The 21,450-nt window shown below is 44.0% G+C and overlaps 1 protein-coding gene across 1 annotated transcript in view; it reads right to left on the reverse strand.

Annotated features, from left to right (window-relative positions):
• The window catches only part of LOC147707022 (adhesion G protein-coupled receptor F5-like), a 580,791-nt gene that overhangs the window by 210,348 nt on the left and 348,993 nt on the right, over positions 1–21,450 (reverse strand). The window contains exon 12 of the mRNA XM_086926246.1: positions 19,853–19,980. Within this exon, the coding sequence (XP_086782372.1) occupies positions 19,853–19,980 (128 nt within the window). The remainder of the gene's footprint in view (positions 1–19,852; positions 19,981–21,450) is intronic.

The raw sequence follows: 21,450 nt of genomic DNA on the forward strand, positions 1-21,450 counted from the left end.
TCAAAAATAAAGTTTGAACTGGGATCAGGCAGGCATGATGTAACCTGACATTCGTTAGTGCCTCAGATTGATTTTAAATCAATGGTCTGTTTCCAGTAATCATAACTCTGTGTTGCCACTTTAGTTCTAAAAGAAGTGGAGTAAATCAATTTAGTGTGTGTCAAAATACATTTCGATAGAGGTGCCATACGTAATTTAAAGAAATAGGATTACGGTTTAGGGGGTCATAATTTGTAAAATAAGTGAATTTATCCATAAGAGTTTTAGAACTCCCCTTAACAGGAGTTGGACAATGTTCCCATTGTGTGTAATGGAAACTTGGTCTCAACGTGTTTGTTTTGAGTAAAAAAGTTATGTCCAAAATGTTGATAACAGAATAGATCAGCATAATTGGCAGAATTAATTTAAAAACAAATCTTCAGCACCAAAAACATCATAATATTTTAAATCTGAAAAAATGCATGTGCTGCTTGCACATCCCAAACATCAGTATGTATGTCCGGTGTTACCACATCTCCTAATGAGACACGAAACACATATGGAACTCTAAGGACCTTGGTCGGCCGTGGATTTCAAAAGTTACTTTGTCCCATACGATGCCATTTGCAACAGGCAATGCTGAAATATTCATGTGGGATTTATCACGTTTCATGATGTGGGACGATGTGAGAGGAGTCAAAGTTCCATTGACCAAGTTCACAGCAGAGCGTTCTGGCAAATATTTGCCATTGATGAGCAAGAAGAATTCTGTCACTAATCCATTTGTCATGAAGAGGAAGATCAAGATAAGCACCAACCAAAGTGTAGGTCCAAGGAGAGACCAGGTAAGTCTTTTTGAACCAAGAGAAAAAGGCACTGAATTTAGTTGGTGGGGTTACCAAAGCAGAATTCGAGGATGATGAATCTCCTGTACGAGCTTTAATTGTAGAGTTTGAGGTTACTAGATTCAAAGATATAGCGTTGCAGGAAACAGCAGATGTGACACTATTCAGAATCGGCCAGCCGGTGTAACTGGACATTGTCCACCGAGATCTGTTGTCTTTGCGACCTGGTAAAAGCGGTAATATAACTGTAGGGGTACCCTTCAATCCAAGGACTGGGACCGGTGCATGATAGGAGGGTCCAAATTCTTTCTTGTTCTCCAGCTTTTCTCGTACCAGATCTCCAATCTTAGGAAGCCAGCCGGCAACCAGAATCAGCACGGCTGCATCATTGGAAGAGGGTAAATATTCAGTTGCATAGCTGTCATGGGTCATTTGAAGATCCTGTAACAGCAGAAAGATTATCTACGTCAAAGGTTGCGGCAGCTGCCACAACGTCTAGACCATCAAGGTCTGGCACAAAACATTTTAATGCCAAAGAGCATTTCATATGGGGTCCGCCCACCCAGAGATCTTCTAGGGAGCTTATTAACTGCATGTTGACCGCCATACAAATGGGCGAGCCCTTTCCTGCCAGTACCCATGACTCTAGCTGTCAAGGATTGCTTTAAGTCACGGTTCGTTCGCTCCACAATTGAATTGCCCTTAGGCCTGTATGGAGGCGAAAACTGCACCAGCAGCCCTATTGACTTCATCGCGTCCTTGTATGCCTTAGAGGCAAACGCCGGACCCTGGTCTGAATGGAGGGTGCCACAGGCAAACATCCCGACAATGACATGCAAATCCCTGATGACATTTCGAGCGTCAGCATTGGGTGGTGGCTGAACCCACAGGAATCTAGTGCATGTGTCAACCACAACAAAAATATATTTGTATGCGGTATCAGAAGAGAATGGACCGCAGTGATCAAGATATACACAACCAAAAGGTTGATTAGAAATACTTAGCTGTGTTTGGGTTGGACGTGTGACTGTGTCACAAGAAAGTACATAATTACAGGTCTGTTTATATAAACCACGCCAACAATAACGTTGCTGTAAAATCGAGACAGTCAGGGACACCCCGGCATGCTCAGAAGCTATGCCTCAGTGTGCTGCTTTGATCAAAGCAGGCCTACTGTCCAAGTTGAGAATCAGCCAGTCCCCAACCGAAGGAATCTTAGCATAAGGAACCTGTTCATGAGATACATGATAAGATTATTTGGAAGGGAAACCTTGTGTATAACCAGTTCCCTCCCTCGTTGGAGCCACAGCTGGCAAAATATAATGATCTAAAATTTTAGTCATGGACCTTGTAACTGCTGCTACGGAACACGTGGCTACTGCAGACTTGGCCGCTTCATCAGCCAAAAATGACCAAGAACATGTGCTCCCACACACTGATGGCCAAGTGTATGTATAACTTGTGTGAGTGACAGACTTTTTTTAGGGTCTGCCACTTGAACCCAAAGCACTGTATGCTTAATTGTGCTGCCTTTAGAATCCTGATAGTCATTTTTAGACCAAAAGAATAAGTTGTCATTAAAAGACTGAACAAAGTAATAAGAATCGCATACAATAAGAGTATTCACATAAAGATCAGCAAACTCGAGGGCTAGAACAAGAGCACGCAGTTCCGTAAATTGGGCTGTACAGTCTTCGAGTGCTTGAGTATCCACTGTGGAAGACTTAAATTCTCCATTAACAATTGAACCAGCACAATTGCACAAGCGGATCAACAAGCATGTTTAGAACCTGTGGGTGGTTGAGCCGCGCCATTGGTATAAATGATACATTTGTACTCATGTAAAGGAAGCATCGACAAGAGAGGTGGATGAACATGTTCGTACTGTAAAAACTCCTGTGTCTGTCGGTGAAGGGTCAAAGATAAACGTGACATCTGAGGATGTCAAAGACGTAGCCCAATGTAACCAATTGGGATGCAATGCTTTAGAGATTGGTACATTTGCTTTTGTCACGGCTTCCAATGCAGGAAACAGACCTGACCATGAGTATGCGTTTGCTTTGTGCCAGTGAGCGTTCCCTCAAAACTGCCATTCGGACTGCTGTCAAATTTTTTCAACAGTTGAAAAACGCATTTCAGCCACAGTGTACAAGTGTGATTTACATGCAATAGGGACTGTGTCTCCCTCATTGAACATCAAGTCAGTGAAACCCTCCGCCCCTGATTAATATATTGTTAAATAGGATCGTAAGAACCGGGGTGAGGGTAGAGTTAAGTACCCGAAATAGTTCTCCTGGGACCTGTTTTAGTTGTTTGATAACATTTTCAATTTCTGTTTCTGTTATTTCTTTATCGAGATTTTCTCTTTGGGACCTATTCAGCTTTGGAAGAGTTACCTTATCCAGCCATTCAGAACTTTCCTCAAAATTAGCGTTAATCTCTTCTGTATAGATGTTCCGAAAGAAATCGCTAAAAGCTTCCCCAATGTCAATATCCGTCGTCCTATTGACCATTTCCCCAGCCACTCTCACTTCTTTGATGAAATTTCTAGTCTGGTCAGCTTTTATTTTCCAGGCTAGCAATTTTCCAGCAGATTCGCCGTATTCAAAGTGCGAGAGTTTGCTGGCCTGCCATCTTTTGTTCAGTCTTTCTTGCAGTAGCGCATCTAATTTACCTTTTAATTCTCTTTTCTCCTCTTGGTTATCTGAGGGAACTTGATCTACCAACTCCAAACGAGTCAGGCCTTGCTCTATTGTTAAAATCGCCTCTCTGTATTTCATTTTCCTATAGGAGGCCCAATTAGTAATGCAGCCCCTTATATAAGCTTTCCAGGCCTCCCATACATTTACCAGAGAGGCAGAGCCAATATTCCACTCAAAAAAGGAGGCGGTTTCACGTATCAGATGGTCTCTCTCCTCTTCATCTAATAGTATTGTTCGGTCAAAAGACCATGATGCATGAGTAGGTTCCTGCTCTAGTTTACGCGAGAAAAGAATAGCAGAGTGGTCTGATAGATGCAAAGGCAAGTATGTTAAATTTTTAATCTGATCTTTAAGAGAGGCGATTTCTTCACGCTACATCGGGCATACTACTCCCCCAAGAGACTTTCGAAATTCCAACCCGGGAAATGTTGTAGTAAATGCTCTTTCCCAGCAGCCTCAGACTTACATATGTTTTGGGAGTGCCCGAATATCGCTACTTATTGGCAAGAAATCAAGATATCACTCGAGTTAATTCTCAGAATTCCTATCCCATTGACATGGTCTTTAATCATCTTTGGCCTAAACAAGAATATCAAGGGTTTAGAAAGAGAATTCTTATTCTATGCTATTCTACTAGCAAGAAGAGAAATTTGTAAGAACTGGGTCAATACAAACTCTCCGACACATGCAGAGTGGCTGTCTTCACTATACGCAACATCGAAGGTCGATCTAACTAGAACATGTAGCCCTCGTTCTCTGAGATTTGGGGATTTCTTGATTGAGTGGAGAAGGTATAATTAGTCAACCCGGGGTTTTTTCTTTTTTTTCCCCTCGGGTCCGATGATTAGGCCTAATATCTCCTCGTCCAAAGGGAGGCACCCCAAGCCATACTGCTATCGGACTACTCGCCAATAAATGGCCCGAACGGAGATTGTTCGTGCAGGGTTTTTCATTGCCTGAGATATCTAGTCTGCCTTTCTGGGCACTAGGAGATCATTTATTGGTCTCTTGATGTCACAGCGGAGATTGGGTCTCGTGGCTGGAGCACCCCTGGATCGACTATATGGCTAATGAGGACAAAAAAAAAAAAAGAAACCCTCCGCCCCTGGAATTATACATATCACCAGGTTTGTGGTGTTATCACGTGTCAACAAGTATTGAGTAGCAAGCAAGTCAGTATGCAAAGAATTCAAGATAGAGGTATGGTCTGGAAGCCAGCTGGCAGTACATTATGTCAGTTGTATCAACGCATAAAGTGCTTTGATAAGCTGTGCATAATCGGGAATGTATGTCTTCCCGAAATTCACAAATTCCAGCAAAGACTGAAATTTCTTCAGCTTAGTGAGGGATTGCAATTGTGCACATTTCTCCAAGAAACCCCTTACCTTCATTATTGAGCTCATAGTAAAAAAAAAAGCAGAGAGAAATGGGCGATATGAGATAAGGCAAAATGAAACTTGTATCCATAGTCGGCAAACGACAAGATGATATTGTCGACTCGAACAAGATGCAGCGTACGCTCATTGTCCATCAGATAAATGTCATCAACATACAAGAACGCATCTGGACCTATGTCATGTAACAAAGACACAACACGTGCCGTGAATGCCCAGGGCTATTATTATACCCCATAGGCACTTTGCCACTGGATTCAAGCAAGCCGGGCTGAAGACGGCGGGAATGCCAGAAACCGGTCCTCGGAAGCTTGTTTCCGGTCCAGGGAAGACATGGCTTGGCAGTTCGGGCTGGACTGCTCCCATGAGGCACAGGGTCAGACTGATTTGCATATAGCCATGTCTGAACTGGGGTGGCAGAGTGGGCTAAAGAACGGTGATGAATTAAACCCAGATCTTTTGACTGGGTGTGAGTGTTTGATTGATTCAGATGCTCCGTCCATCACCACCCCCTTTTGTACCGCTTTTGGCCGCCATAAGTGTGGCAGGGTATGCTCAGACGTGAGTCCCTTGCTCACTTTGCCACTGGATTCAAGCAAGCCGGGCTGAAGACGGCTGGAATGCCAGAAACCGGTCCTCGGAAGCTTGTTTCCGGTCCAGGGAAGACATGGCTTGGCAGTTCGGGCTGGACTGTTCCCATGAGGCACAGGGTCAGACTGATTTGCATATAGCCATGTCTGAACTGGGGTGGCAGAGTGGACTAAAGAACGGTGATGGATTAAACCCAGTTCTTTTGACTGGGTGTGAGTGTTTGATTGATTCAGATGCTCAGTCCATCACCACCCCCTTTTGTACCGCTTTTGGCCGCCATAAGTGTGGCAGGGTATGCTCAGTCGTGAGTCCCTTGCTCACTTTGCCACTGGATTCAAGCAAGCCGGGCTGAAGACGGCTGGAATGGCAGAAACCGGTCCTGGGAAGCTTGTTTCCGGTCCAGGGAAGACATGGCTTGGCAGTTTGGTCTGGACTGTTCCCATGAGGCACAGGAACAGGCTGATTTGCATATAGCCATGTCTGAACTGGGGTGGCAGAGTGGGCTAAAGAACGGTGATGGATTAAACCCAGATCTTTTGACTGGGTGTGAGTGTTTAATTGATTCAGATGCTCCGTCCATCACCACCCCCTTTTGTACCGCCATAGGCAAAAGCGTAAATTTTTTCTGATATCTGACAGTGGTAAATGCTGTCACGTCACGACTTTTAGGCACGAGATTGTGACTATAGAAACCATGGAGGATGTCAAGCATAGTTTTGGATTTCTTACGCACCCGACTGTTCACCAGCGCTGAGCTGTGTGTGTTTTGCACTGCAAAAGTGTGACAGTGACTCTTCAAATTTCAATAATCCAATACTAGTCAATATGAACCATCAGATTTTGAAACCGAAAAGAGAGGATTATTCATTGGTGAAGTACAAGGTTCAATCACTCCTTGATACTCTAACTGTGTTAGAATGTCACAATTGTGAGCCTTAGCTTCATACCTGATAGGATATTGCGGTTGTGGCTGTAGCATAGATCGAAAAGGTATCTCATGAGCCGGCGAATCAACATCCCAGCCTACCAGAATATGGTACACAACCGGGGCAAGGGCCAAAGCCCACCCAATTGCGAAAGCCTAGGTATCCTCCGTGGGGACATAACGTGAAAAACTCAGAAGTATCACATCCTCTCCCCTTGGAGCGACTAACACAAAGGATGGAGGCCAGTCTGCCTCTACTAACAAAAAGTCATATGAGGAGGTTAGATTTTCCCAAAAAACTGCCTTGATTGAACGAGGTATATCACCTTCAATTCAGATTATCACATCATAGAGCCTATCTGGTGTGGCAACCCGGGCATCAGCTGTCTTTACTGTAATGAATATCTCAGTTGCTGTCGCCTCCAGACAGGGACGCAGAGCGTCCCGCACTTTGGTAACCTCTGCTGCGCTGTCTAGCAGAGTCACTGCACATGTCCAATCCAGGAGTCGCATTCTCACTGTCTGAGGCATATCTCGCTGTTAAATCGGCAACCTTATTCTTTTGGAATGGTGGTCGAAAACGAGGTAAATACTCCTGTTTCCCTTTCCCTTCAAATTCTGGAGGTTGATCTCGTTCCAGTGGTGCAGGTTGACCTTTGCCACGATCCTGGTGATCCCCTCTACCGGCTTGGGAGCCTGATGTGTCCTGTAATGATCGAGGAGAGTGCTGATCAGGTACTTGAAATCTATTAGGAAACTTAAGTTAAGTGCGATCGCGCAAATCATATTTTCGTTCAGTAGTCTCAGGTGTCGGTGAACCAGCTCCCGAACCTTGCTTCTGCTGCTGTTGTACCGGTTTGTTCCAGCTCTTTTTAGCAAAGAACGGGAAGCCGTCTTTCTCAGACTGGACTTTCTGTTGATTTTAAAACTGTGTTTGAGTAAAAGGCTTAACCCCCAGACTATTTTGGCCAATTGTTTTATAAGCCTTTGCAATAATCTTTGGTAATTTGTGTGATTGTCTTCCTCTGGGATAGCCTCCCAACATTTTTCCACTTGAAAGCTTACCGAGTCACCCTTGACATTAGCAAGGATCATGTCAGCAACCATATCGAACACCCCCACCAGTCTCATCCCCAGCTTTACAGCCGCTTCAGCGCTGTGTTCATCTTGAACACGTTTAATCATGGAGGGGAGTACGGTCATGGAGGAAGTGCCTAAACACTTCGAATATACCGCTGCGAACACCTTGACCCAGGTGTTACAATCGGAGAAATCGGGAAGTAAGTCTTTAGGCAAACTAATAGTCATTATCCGATGTTTCTCCACAGGAGAGGTATTTGAAAAACAGCCTTCAGCTGTCCAAATTTTTCAGCAAGTCAATAAGGTAATTCATCCTTATTCTGTGGTCACTTGCCCATTACTGAATTAACCATAACGGGACAATGGTTACACCACCAGCACCCACAGGTTGCGCAGAAATGCCAGGTTGTCCCACCTGAAAGTTGCGCATAATGAACTGTATGGTTGCTCTATGTACACGTATCAAGGATGTATAAAACATGCGAAGGTCAGCAATTGCTACATTTAAATAACGGGGGTGTGGGGTGTTCCCAGCCAAAATGGGCCAAGTGGTTCCCATCTATCGATAAAGGACTTAAACGGACCTGTATTACTGGGTGAGGAAAGGCGCCATTAAACCAAATTTGGTGTTGCCAAGCTGTAAGCGGAACCTCAAGACACCTATATAGCTGATAAGCATGAGGAATGCCGTCGCAGTGTACTCATGAAACAAATCATCTGTTCCATCCACCGCTGGAAAACTGACCCAAGAATAAAACACTTTGAAGTGGTATGCCGGATTCGCTTCGACAACAAATATTAGCTCAGCACCCACTTCAGGCACTCCATATTGAGCCAAATAAGCCTTGAGTGCGGCACGGCTATGAGGAGGAACATCGACCGCCATTCTGAAAAGGAATGAACGACAACCTAAAGTGCAGCAGCGCATTAACGGGTCAAGAATAAAGAGGAAAACCTTTTTAAAGTCCAAGCTTGAAAAAGCCTATACAACATCATTATAGGAGGTTACAGCTGTAACCGGAAACAGAAGTGAGGGGATAGTAGACAAGCACAAGCACTATTCAAGCATCTCACAGATAAGAACCAGATCAAATGTTGGAGGCGCCATTTGTCAGGGATTCTGCACAGAACTATGCGCAGGAAAAAAGGACCTCAGTGCGTAGGGGTGTATCAACCTACCACCTTAGTACCCATAAATCCCAAACTGACTAGCTATATTGTCTAATTCGTTCTCCACCAATATTGCGACGGCACTCATTCTTTTAGACTTGAGTGCCGCCTTCGACACTATATCCCATAAAACATTACTGGAAACCCTAGAGGGAATAGGGGTAAAGGGCACAGCATTGAGGTGGCTAGAAAATTTCTTAGCAGACAGGTCATATCAGGTATTCGCTAAGATCATTACTTCTCCACACGGAGTTCCTCAAGGGTCAATCCTGAGCCCCCTGTTATTTAATATTTACATCAACCCTCTAGCGTGCATAGCGGAAAAATTTGGTCTTACAATTTTTTCATACGCAGACGATACACAATTGGTGTTTTCCCTGTCATCAACAGATACAAAGAGTCCCTCCTCCCTCCGCTATGGATGCACTCCAAGAAATTAAAATTAAATGGAGACCAAACCGAATTGCTCATATTCGGTGATCAGAAAGATCTATGGGGACCAGTTCATTGGCCTACTGAAATGGGGCCTCTCCCGACGGCAGTTCCGTCAGCTCGTAATCGAGGAGCAATAATAGATGACAAACTGACAATGCATACTCAGGTCACTAAAACAGCCTCAGTCTGCTTCGCCATTCTTAAATGGCTGAGAAAAATCTTGTGGCAACTCCCGGAAGGGGCGCAGAGAACGGTAGTTCAGGCCCTGATTGGATCAAGGCTAGACTACGGTAACATCCTGTTCTTAGGGGCCAACAAAGAAATTACACGCCGACTACAGGTTGTCCAAAATGCGGCAGCCAGGATACTTCTCCATCTACCGAGGCGAGCACATGTATCGGAACATTTACGTAAACTACATTGGCTCAAAATGGGCAACACAGCTAAATTTAAGGCTTTATGTTTTATGTTCAAAATAAACATAGGAGAAGCGCCAGCATATCTTTGTAATCTGGTCAAGAAATATATCCCGACTCGGAATCTCCGATCTATCCATCAGGAGAGATTTGTTGTCCCAAGATTCAAGCGAGCACGACTAGGAGGACGCTCCTTTGGATATCTGGCGCCAGTGTTGTGGAACTCGATCCCGCTCACTCTGCGCCTTGAACATAACTACATGAAATTTAGGAAAGGCATTAAGGCATGGCTATTCAACCAAGAATGATAACTAGTAACATAGGACCTTTGGGAATGTTATGATCCAAGGCGCCGGGAAACCCTCAGGGTAGCTGTCGCGCCATACAAATGGAATAAATAAATAAATAAATTGCGAAGTCAAAAATGATTAGACAACCCAGAGCACAATACTCCGGACTCTCTCAGGAATCGAGGTAGCAAGAAATGCTCTTTCGCTCACTCACTCGTACTTGTCCACAATAAGAATCTACAGAGTCACTGTAATAGTTCAAAATGTTTATTTTAACTATTGTACTCTACAATATAGTACATGAGCCACTACCAGCAGCAAACTGCATAAACTCAGGATAGTTAGCATTGTTACAATTCCATAGAATGCAAAGGGAGAAGTCATTTTATAAAGACAGTGGAATAAAGGACTTTTAGACCTAACCAACCCCATGACAGAAATAAGCTTGATAGCAGACCCCATACCTTAAAGCCTGGATGTATGGTCTACATTAGAGGAACAGCATAGCTCTTCTCCATGGAAAGGCTCTCTCCAAATGTGTGTTGAAACAACATGCATCTCCGTAATATCAAGCACGAGTCTCGTGCTCTTGAGCTGTGTTTTACATGTTATGTCTAAGCGCTGGGGACTTATCAGAACAGAATAAAAAAGGGCATTGTTTTTCGACCTTGTACAACATGTTCAGACTAAACTACAAGTGCTCGGCAGAGAACGCGAAAAGCAGACGAATCATGTAAAAAGCATAAACAAAGTCTTGCAACAACAAAGTCATGTAGTAACATGTGCAAAAGCAGCATCATGGAACCAAAGATCATGCTAACTTTGCAATGTTGACAATGCCCCTAGGGACCATATAACAAGAGGAAGTCTGCAACTAAATTAAAAAGACGCAGCATAATATCCATTCCCACTTACCCCAGCCCACTTTTACAATCCACCCTCTCTTCTCATTGAAGCCTCTAGAGATCACTAAGCTGGACAGTCACTTATAAATGTGCAAGCCCCTGGTGTGCATCTGCTTTGGTGGAGGTTGAAACCTAGAGTCGGACAGAGAGGGACGAGCAGATATGGATAAAGCACAACCTGGTCCCCTTGCCGCAGCATCAGGCCCTGAGGATTTCATTAAGTCCTCACTTATAAGATCAAGTGTGGGAGTAGATGGCAAGCCCTGTGTGCACGTGGATAGCATCTTTTCTAAGCTGTACATTTCTTTCTCAAATTTCCCCATAGCCCCTGTTAAATAGTTTGTAGTTGCCAAATGGGTTATGCCCTGTGCATTAGAGGCTCTTGAGGGGGATTTTGACTTGACCGTAGAAAATTATTCTTCCTTTTACCAGTGTTTGATTAAAATAGTAACCTAATTGACATTTCAGATTATGATACTTTGAACCAAATCCAGGGGTCAAGTCTTGAGTCACAAGACAGGGATGAGAAGTGTCAGTGACACAACGCAGCTGTGACTGCCTCACAACCCAGAGGCAGCTCCAGTCCAAAACCCCCAACAGCAAAGCAAGCAGCACATCCAGGGCCAAACTAGCCGTACCAGGCACCGGGTATTTAGGTGCTGGGACAGAGGGGTGGGGGCGGTTTTGTACCTGTGGTAGACGATTTTGTACCTGTGGGGGGCAGTTTTGCTGCAATTTCGCCCCCCTGTAACCAGCTCCTCAGGCTCCAGCAGGCCAGTAGAGGAGGAAATCCTAGAAGAGCATCCTGAAATACAGGTGTTAGGGGGGGTAGCCCAGCTCTGCCTCCTGTGGTCAATGACGGGCCCAGACTTTGCCATGGGGTACGTGCAGCTGGTCCGACTTTGCTCTTTATAGCACTAGATGACAGGCAGCAGGTGTGCAGAGTGAGGTGGGGCCACTTTCAGCCCCAGCAGTATCCTGGGACACTGAGTAATTGGGCACGCTACATTTTGTTCTTCCCTTCTGTACTTGAAGGGGTGATAGGATAGGTGGGCAGCGCCACCTGCTTTACTCTTGGAGCAGGGCATATATAAGGCCGGTACCTAGTTATCTGGCTACCCCTGGTGAAATGTGTAGCAAAGGTTTGGACGTGCCTTTTTTCAGTCCTTCCTTCACATCTGCATCCCCACCTGGGCCCCAAATGAATGCAGAAGTTGTAGCAGGTTCGCCCCTCAGGCATGGTGTCTTTCCCAGACTCAACTAAAGACTCAAGTTGTCTTTCAGACAGATAGACACATAGTGTAGAAGTGTGAATACAACTGGTATCTCTGCCTGATTAGGCCACACGGAATATATCTGCCTGCAAATGCTCTTTGCTAGAGGGGGTGTGCCCTCTCTGGGTACTTTCAACATATTTGGTAGGACTGTTCCCATATTAAACATTTTGGGCTGACATCCTGGCCACTATGTAGGTGATACTGGACTACCCTATCCCTACTGACATCAATTTCATCCTACTCGGTTTGCGCTACCTGAATCTTGACACTAGGAAGATGGCATTCTCATGCGGCACTACCGAGGTTCTACGAAAATGATGCTGGTGGCACACTGGAAGAGGAAGAATATGCCACCGGTCACACATTGGCACATTGACTTCGGACCATAATGGAAATGGAAAGGCTTACCAGAGTCAGTACTGAACAACATTAAAAAAGTTGAGGCCATAAGAGTTTTTCTATTGACCGACTTGTTGAGGAGACTCCCGCATCTTACATGTCTGGTGAGACCTAGGTCTCTGAATCTGTTCACCTTTAGATGGGCAGTTTGTGGTTGCTCCTACCGACTCCTCATCATTCAGCAAATAACTCCTCACATACACAGCAAAAATACCCTGCGTAAGAAACAAATAAGAAATACTAACCTGAATGACATAGTAGTTCTTAAAGTGCGGTATGGGTTGGAGTTGGGAGCAACGTAGTGACATCCATATAATGCAAGAATTGTCTTTAAACACTAAGATACTCCAAAGACAAAATAATTCAGAATCCATGCTTGCAGTTGTATTTTTTTGCCTTTTCCAAATTTTACAAAAATAACTTGTTTATAAAAAAGCAGAGGTTGCCGACGGGTGTGCCATACTCTTCTTTAAAAAAATGTATCAACCCTGCTGAATATACTAAAAAAAATGCAAGGACGCAGATGGCTCAAAGTCACACGGAAAAGAAGGAAACTGGCAAGCACTTGGCACAGAAGTAACAAGTGACATACAAGCAGAAAGCCCTTACATGGAATTGGTGGAATGGGGGAGGATATATCCAAAACAGGGAGGATGGGGGAGGGATATACCCAAAACAGACATTGTGAAGGAGCGTTTTAGCCAGAGCAGTGGGTGGAATGGGGCTAAAGCCACCGCAGAGGGTTGAGGGAGGGATATAGCACACCTTGCTTGGGGGGATGGGGATGGAGACACAGAGAAGTTTGTGATTAGCAAACACCGGACACATTAACCTGCTAAACACACAAGAATTCAACTCCTGGACAAAGGCAAATAATAAATAACTGTGGCGCAGATTAATGTAAAGTAAAAATAACCCCTTCGCTGCTAGGCTTCCCCCCCTTGCTAAGCCTTTTTTTTTTTACTATTTAGGATAGTTTACACCTAGGCCCCTGTAACATTTTGAGTACATAAGGTATCCAGGCCAAATTTGCGTCCTTTTCTTCCAACATCATGGGGATTGTAAAGGTACCCAGGGTTGTGCATTCTCCTGGAGGGGACCCAGAAATTAGCTAAATGACAGCTACATTTTGTTTTTGGGGGGAAAATGGGGGAAAAAGTGCGGCAAATGAAAGCGTCTGTTTTTTCCCCTGCAAGTGGTATCAACAAAGGATTTGTGGGGCTGAAATCACAATTTTCCCAGTTATCAGGGACTGACTGACTTTTGTCAGAAAAACACATTTTTTCACAGTTTTGGCATTTTACTGGTATATAACCTATTTTTGCTAGTTTTTGTGCTTTCAATCTACGTCCAGTAAATGGTAGAAATGGATATGAAAGCAATAATGGATCATGGAAACTATTCCGTCATGAGCATGGAAAGGGGATACAAGCGGTGGCGACATTCCGAACCGAAAAACAAGGCACAATTAATGAAGCAACAAGGTTTCACTAGAAGGGGAGAAAGAAACGACTTGTAGTTATCCGGGTGGAAAGTTAGCGACTTATGCAGGCCCCTAACCCTACCAAAATACAATTACATCAACTAAAACTGAAACAATGAACATTCTGGGAGGTAATAACATGCACTTTTATGCCCTGCTTGGAGCCGAAAAGCTCCTGCGCTGGAATGCAGGGAGTTAAGCGTCCCCCCCCCTCCGATTAAAGCCATGTGCCCTCAGGTAAACCGGGGCCTGCTATGCGGATTAATGCAAACACGTAGGGCAGCTTGAATAAATGCAGGAGAGGGGGAGCATCTCCAGTAGACCTTAACGAAAGTCAGCTCTTAGGAGTGAGACAATAGCTATGATCCACTTACAAGGAAGGGAAAGAGGGCGATTGCTGAACCCTGGATGACTTTCAGCCACAGCCCTTGGGCCCCCTTCAACTTCCGGGTGCAGGGACATGCGCTGCACCATGGGGTTGTAAATGTGAATATGTGGCCACGTGTATTTTGTAAAGTGCACATTTACCCTGAGGATTTTGTAGCACAAGCCAACATAGACACAAAACATACATTTTATTAACTTTGTAAAGATGAACGAGTGGACTTCCGCACCGAGATTCCAACATAGGAAAAACAACAGACCCCTTCATTGTGTGCATTAGCCAACTGAGACATCAGACTTGGCTTTGCATCAGTGAAAGGGGGCTTTGGCTAAAGAATACAGAGTCCCAGGGGCAGACTGCTCCGGAGTGAGTGGGGCGCACCACCACCTGCGCACTTCACAAAGACTGCCCTGTGCTCCGGGCATGTTGCGAAAATCGAGAGTTACTGTTACACCAGACAGTCTCTCAACATTCACAGCTGTCAACTGTCTGTTTATGTGGGGATGTGAGACTCACTCACTTTGGCATTATTTCATTCTTCCATTTACCTTCCACTGAGGAATATGTAACCCCGCTGCGTGACAGCCCTGAGGTGGCCCAAATAGCAATTGTTATATTTTATGCACACTCCCAGCCAGGAGGAACGGGCCCTGGGGGAAGAGAGCAAGAAGCTCTCAGGCGACCCCGGAAGGAGGTCCAGGCTTATGCAGGAAATGGGGCTAGAGCACGGGAAGGGACTGTGTGTGGGAGGCGTGTTACTCCGGATGGGGCAAGGGACGCATATGGGTAAAGGGGGCATTCACAGTGTGCCCTGCCTTGAAGGGTGGGGACATGCCCTTTCAGAAAAAAGCACCGTCCTTCTTCACTATTCACCTCTCCATGGCTGACCCCAGAGCAGCAGCCCATGACTCACCCCAGGCCAGTAGAAGCGGATCCTCTAGGCATCCCCCAGATATAACAAAAAACAAGAATTTGCAATGCAATAGGATTCACATTTATGTGAGACCTATTGCATTGCATCATGGACAATTGGGGCGGGGGGGGGGGTTGAGGGGGGGTTGAACACGGACCACAGGAGTGCAGGTGGTGGGAAAGTAAGAAGAAGGGAGTTAGGTGCAGAGGGGTAATGTGGCAATGCTGGATTGCGGAGGGGCTCTCTCTTTCTAGAACTCTTCAGATACATTTATTTTTAAACTCCTGCCAAGAAAGAGAGGCTGTAGGAAGGGGAGCAGAAGGCAGATGACGGACCAACATGCATGTGAACCCATACATAGACTTTGAGAGCAGAGCATCCCTTGATGTGTACTGCTGGGACTTTCTGGACTCTATTGTTACAGCAAGTAGCACAAGCCACTTTGTTCCTTTACTGGGACACTAGAGAAGGTGGTTGGTTGAGACACTAATTAACTGGATTTCACTGGACCCTTGTGGAATTGAGACTACAGGCTTTTGCAGTATACACATGCACTGTTTAAGTGGATGAAGGCCTCGGTACTAGAGGAGTGCAGCCAGTCAGAGGCCAGCTTCGAAGTACCTAGGGTATTGCATCCAGCACTCCAGGCCAGTAGACGACCAAGGTGGACAGGAAGGCTGGACCAGGCCACACAAGCTCATCTGTTGCACAAAATGTAAAAGCAGCAGTACCAGAGATTGTGAAAAGCACTCATCAACATTGTGAAACATTGCACTTATAATATTAGACTCATTTACATAACAATCATTCGATATTTAGTTAGTAAATATTGAAACTGTTTAAAAAGAAATGTTATTAAAGAAACATTTCATTGCCTGCTTATGAGTTTCTGGTTTCAATACATTCTAGACAGCTGAGGCAAGAAACCCCTTCCCATGTGCAAACACTGCACATCTGAGGAGAGCTTCCCATCACCTAGAAAAAGACATGGAAGTACACAAATGCAGTGGATGGAATGCTTGAATTAATCTCACTCACTGGCGATTACTCAGACCGCACCCCAATCCATCATTACTCTGCCCCCATGCCACCTCAGTTTGGACTCAGCCATATGCAAATCAGTCCTGATGCTGCTCCAATAGCAATAGTCCAGCCCGAACGGCCAGCCCAAGTCCTACCTGAACCCGAACACAAGCAACCCAGTACCGGTTTTGCCCCGATTACAGCTCATCAGCATGTATAGCTTGGTTCCAGTGACACAGTGAATGGGGCCCACGTCTGAGCATAGCCATTCCACTTAGCAAAACACTGAAGTATACAAAAGTGATGGATGGAATGCTGGAATTAAAACTAAGCCACTGGTAATTACCCTGGTCACATCACAGTCCCTCATTCTTTCACACACCAGGCCACCTCAGTTTGTACCCAGCCAGATGCATATCAGTTTTGACCCTGCTCCAATGGGAACAGTCCATCCCTACTCCTAGCATAGAAAAAGACAACAGGAGTAACCTTCCAGTATCATACCCATCATATCATTCCACAGTGAAGTGTTGTCTCCAAGCTAAACAGCAAAACACACAAGATGATGGACGGAATGTTGCACATTGGCAAAACATTCACCCCCAGTCACCGATCTGGGTTTAATCCATCGTTTTTATGCTCACCACGCCACCCCAGTCCAGACATGGCCATATGCAAATCAGTCTTGCCCCTGTGCCTCATGGGAACAGTCCAGCCCGAACTGCCAAGCCACGTCTTCCCCTGACCAGAATCAAGCATCCTAGGACCGGTTTCTGGCTATCAGCTGTCATCAGTCAGGATAGCTTGACTCCAGTGGCGTAGTGAGCATGAGACCCACGTCTGGGCATACCCTTCCCACATAGGACAATCAGCAAAACACACAAGATGATGGATGGAATGTTGTACATTGACACAACTTCACCCCCAGTCACAGATCTGGGTTTAAACTGCCATGCTTATGCTGTAGCCTGGCTAATAACCTGATGCCAGCACAAACTGTACAGGATCCTTAATTATCCACCTCTATTCTGAACATTGACCTTTGGCCTTAAACTTTGGCACATGCAAGTGTGTACAAGCAAGTGAATACTAGAAATATATATGGCATTCTTTCAAATGTCTATAGAAAAGTCCCAGAAAAAGCAGCTTCCCCCAAAAAGGGTTCAGCTGTTTTATTATTTTGCTTGTTTATTCTGAATTGCCTCTGTATGTACACTTACTTGCTTACACTTGTCATCGACAGTGATACAGGTGATGTCCTGAGAGTCTCATCACAGTGCCTGTGTGAGTTATTAACATATAGAACTGTGCTCAGACACAGTAACCTCCACAAATCACACTGATCAAGGAACTGAGCATTTTTGGAGTGCTGCATCATTTTGTTCCCTGCATCCCAATCCCTGATGGTCCATGTACAGCATTTTGAAGAACTGTACCCCGTCTATTTTTTGACAAATAACCTGGTCCATGAAGAAAGGTACATATCAATTTGAATAGGGGCTCAGGGATTCCAACAATACTATTCTCCTGTGGAGGTTTTGAGCTGAGGGTTTTCCAGACATAATTCTGAAGGAAGGAAGACATCTTTTGATGACATAGCTGAACCATCTTGCAGCTGTCATCAGGGTATTCATTCAGGCATTTCTATGCTGATGGCATTGGGCTGGGCTAGATTATATGTTGCCCTGATAGAGATGCTGAGCCATAAGAATGGGACACACTCTTCCTTTCCTGACATCCGTGTGAAGCTGAATTGAGGTGCAACCCAGCTTTTGGTTGAAAATTCCCGAAACCCGCATCATTCCATTGGAACATGAGTCATGAATACGCAGGTGCTAAATTGTATGTAGGAAATGCCAGGCAGCCTGTATTCAAGGCTGGAGTAAATAGTCTCTGAGTGCACTTACAGCTTTGAAGGGGGTATTAGAAAAAGCAAAACCATACAACTTGTGAAGCGGATGCCTGCCTGCCTGTCTTTCAAGCTTGTGTGCTCGTAAGCTGGGGCCACCTCCCAGGCCCACACCCTCCTCCTTTGCAGCCCAACAAGTCACTGCCAATCCACCCTGAGCAACGAGATAGGCAATTTTTGAAAGAAAGAAAAAAAATCGAACATCCCAGCAGCTGCCTGATAGATGACGGGGGAGTGAAGGTGATGTTCAGGTAAAAATCATGACACATGCACCGAAAAAACTGATAGAATTGTGCCTGCTGTGGAGCGCACAACAGAAGAACACCCAAAATGCACGCACGACATTGTGAAATTGTCAAATTATACTGTATTTCTGTAAACATCAGTATTCAGTGGACCTTCTGTTTCCATTCGTTTTTACCATCCGTGAGCGTTTTGCTTGTTTGCGTAAAATTAATCGGGAGCGCGTTTAAACAAGCATTTGCAATGCAATAAGACTCGCATTTACACAAGACCTAGTGCATTGGAAACAGGACTGGGGAGGGAAAAAAGGCAAGAACTGTAGTGTGGGAGGGGTAGGGGGCAGAGAAGTCTAGTACTGCGGGAGGAGGAGGGCGGGTGACTGACACAGGAAGAAAATAGTGGTTTAAAAAAAAAATGACAGTCTTTTATATAGTGCGAACTTGACCAGAATCGGGCATCAGAGCGCTTTACATAGCACCAGTTGCATTACATGAGGATACATTCATTTTTGTTAGGCATGGGGAGATTAAGTGATTTGCCCAGAATCACAGGATGTTCAGCGTTGAATGTAAAAGGGACAGTAGTCATGGAAGGATACAAATGACCACATGCTCATCATAAGGAGGGACTAAAAATCCTAAAACCAATCGGAAAGCAGCATTTAGGACCTAAGCCAATGAAAAAGATGGGCAGGGAGTGGACCGAGAGCTATACTGAATACTGCATGCCTCGCAAAGCGAGCAGCGCATGCGCTGCAACACTACGCTCGACCTAAAAAAAGGGACTGCAGTCAGGCCTTCATTACAAGCGGTCAAGTTAGTTCTGATATGTGTGGTAAATGCTGTTACCGTTACCACATATGACAATTATGAGTTTTGTGACAAATATCGGCAGGTGAAGCCTGCCAATATTTATGGTTTCACCTGTCGAAATTTATGGTGGAGAAAATATACGGTATTTACTGGAAAACATGGATTTTGGTGCTATGCACACTGAAATTCAGACGTTTTTCCCCCAAAATATGTTATTGGTGCAGTGACCGGCTGGTCACTGTTCTAGTGTTTCTGCTGTATGTATTCACCAGCAACTCCTTGAGGGCTGGGTACCGACATCACTCCACACCCATCCATCACAGGTGTCACAGGACATGAGACCCTGTCAATAAATGTGGCCGGGCGCAGGTACCCAGGGCCAGTTCCGGACACTAAGTCACTGTGTTTGTATCCTTCCTTTATGTGCATGGGGCCTAAGGCCCTGACACTTTACAATTGAGTGTTTTGAGTTACACTTGACAAAGTCCGAATTACTTTTTACTTTTACTTCTTGTCATGTGTTGTTTTCTTTGTCTATCTTGAACATATCATGTCTTTACAAAGCTAATATGATCCCCTCGTCAACCTGGAATTTCAATGCCAACAAAGCAGTTAGCATTCAAATTAAACGATCATCTGCATTATATATATGTACCCAGTTCTTTTTTTTTTTTACCGTAAACTGATTGACAATATCGTCAATTGCTGAAGAGACGCAGTTCTTCTCGTTCTCGAGGCTTTCCTGTTTTTCGGCAATTGCTCCATTTGTTCCCTTTCCAACATCCGCTTTATTGCATGCCACTGCTATTGCCATCAGCAAAAATAAATAGAAAATATACACAGGTAAGTATGACACGGACATGCATGATTCACTCTGTTCTAGTAGATGTGACCACCAACTTGTACTTGTTATAACTACGGCATAATACACATATTTTCTTCCATAAATTACTTCCGCTCCTTCACCCACCTGGAAGTTGCACATTTATTATGGCATATTTTGTCCCATTTTCATCTGATTTGCACAACCATTCTTACGATCAATATATTCATAGTTGAAATCCACCCACCCCCAAGAAACACTTTAAGAAGGTTGTGTTTATCAACAAATGGTATACAGATAACATTAAAAGGCCAACACATGCAGAAATACCAGAAATGTATTTAAAATGAACAATGGAAAGATTATAAAACATAACTTTATTTCAAATTATGGCCAGTCTCAGAGAGAAGGAAATGGATACACTTTTAATTGAGTTTTTTGGTGCTGCAAACAAATGAAAGTGGCTATAAAGTTTCATAGATTTTACATATAAAAATCCTTATTTACTACATCGATAAATATTTGTCATACTTTCATTTTTGTGGGGAGGCTTATCCCACCCCGACAATCCTTTTCTCCGATCTATTTTACATTATAGTTTGGCCCGAACCAAAACTTTTATAATGTAATTATATACTCAGTGTAATATATATATATATATATATATATATATATATATATATATATATATATATATATATATATATATATATGCAAATATATATATATATATATATATATATATATATATATATATATATATATATAGACGCGATAGGAATCAAAGGGAGACGGACGAGGAGGCCTCCAGCCTGAGTTGAGACCTTATCAAGGGGAGGAATCTGATACAACCCTGTCTAAGCATTACAAAGCAATATTGAAAATGATGAAGTTAGAGTTTGGAGATAGGAAACCGTAATAAGAAATCTTTTATTTGATGGGATGTATGGCCTGACAATATAGGAAGAAACAAGAATAGCAAAATTCAAGATATTGCACAAGCCCCGAAGAAACGCAGTGGAGCACGAAACACATGTTAGCTTTTTTCAGACTGCAGATATTTTCTGACTGCTTAATAAAAATAAATGAAAACAAAAAGAAACAAACTAAGAAGATTTGCTTTATATTGATATTGTGTGTGGATATCTCAGTAATGTTTTTTGATATACAACTATAAAGAATACTGGTGGGGTTCAGTATCTGAGATACTGCTAGCGCCGGGCAGTATTACTGTTACCCACACTGTTTATGCATATATATATATTCACTGAAAAAAACAGGTTTCAGGGACGTTATAGATAGCTGGACATTTCACTCGTATAAAACCATAGAAATTCCACCGTTATAGTTAGTTCAGCTAACTATAACTCGCGCCCCACAATGCACTGCTCATGAAGTCACATATTACATCATTCATGACATGGTCAGCGACATCACTAATGACATCACTG

This window comes from Lissotriton vulgaris, chromosome 6 (genome assembly GCF_964263255.1).
Source record: "Lissotriton vulgaris chromosome 6, aLisVul1.2, whole genome shotgun sequence".
NCBI lineage: Eukaryota > Metazoa > Chordata > Amphibia > Caudata > Salamandridae > Lissotriton > Lissotriton vulgaris.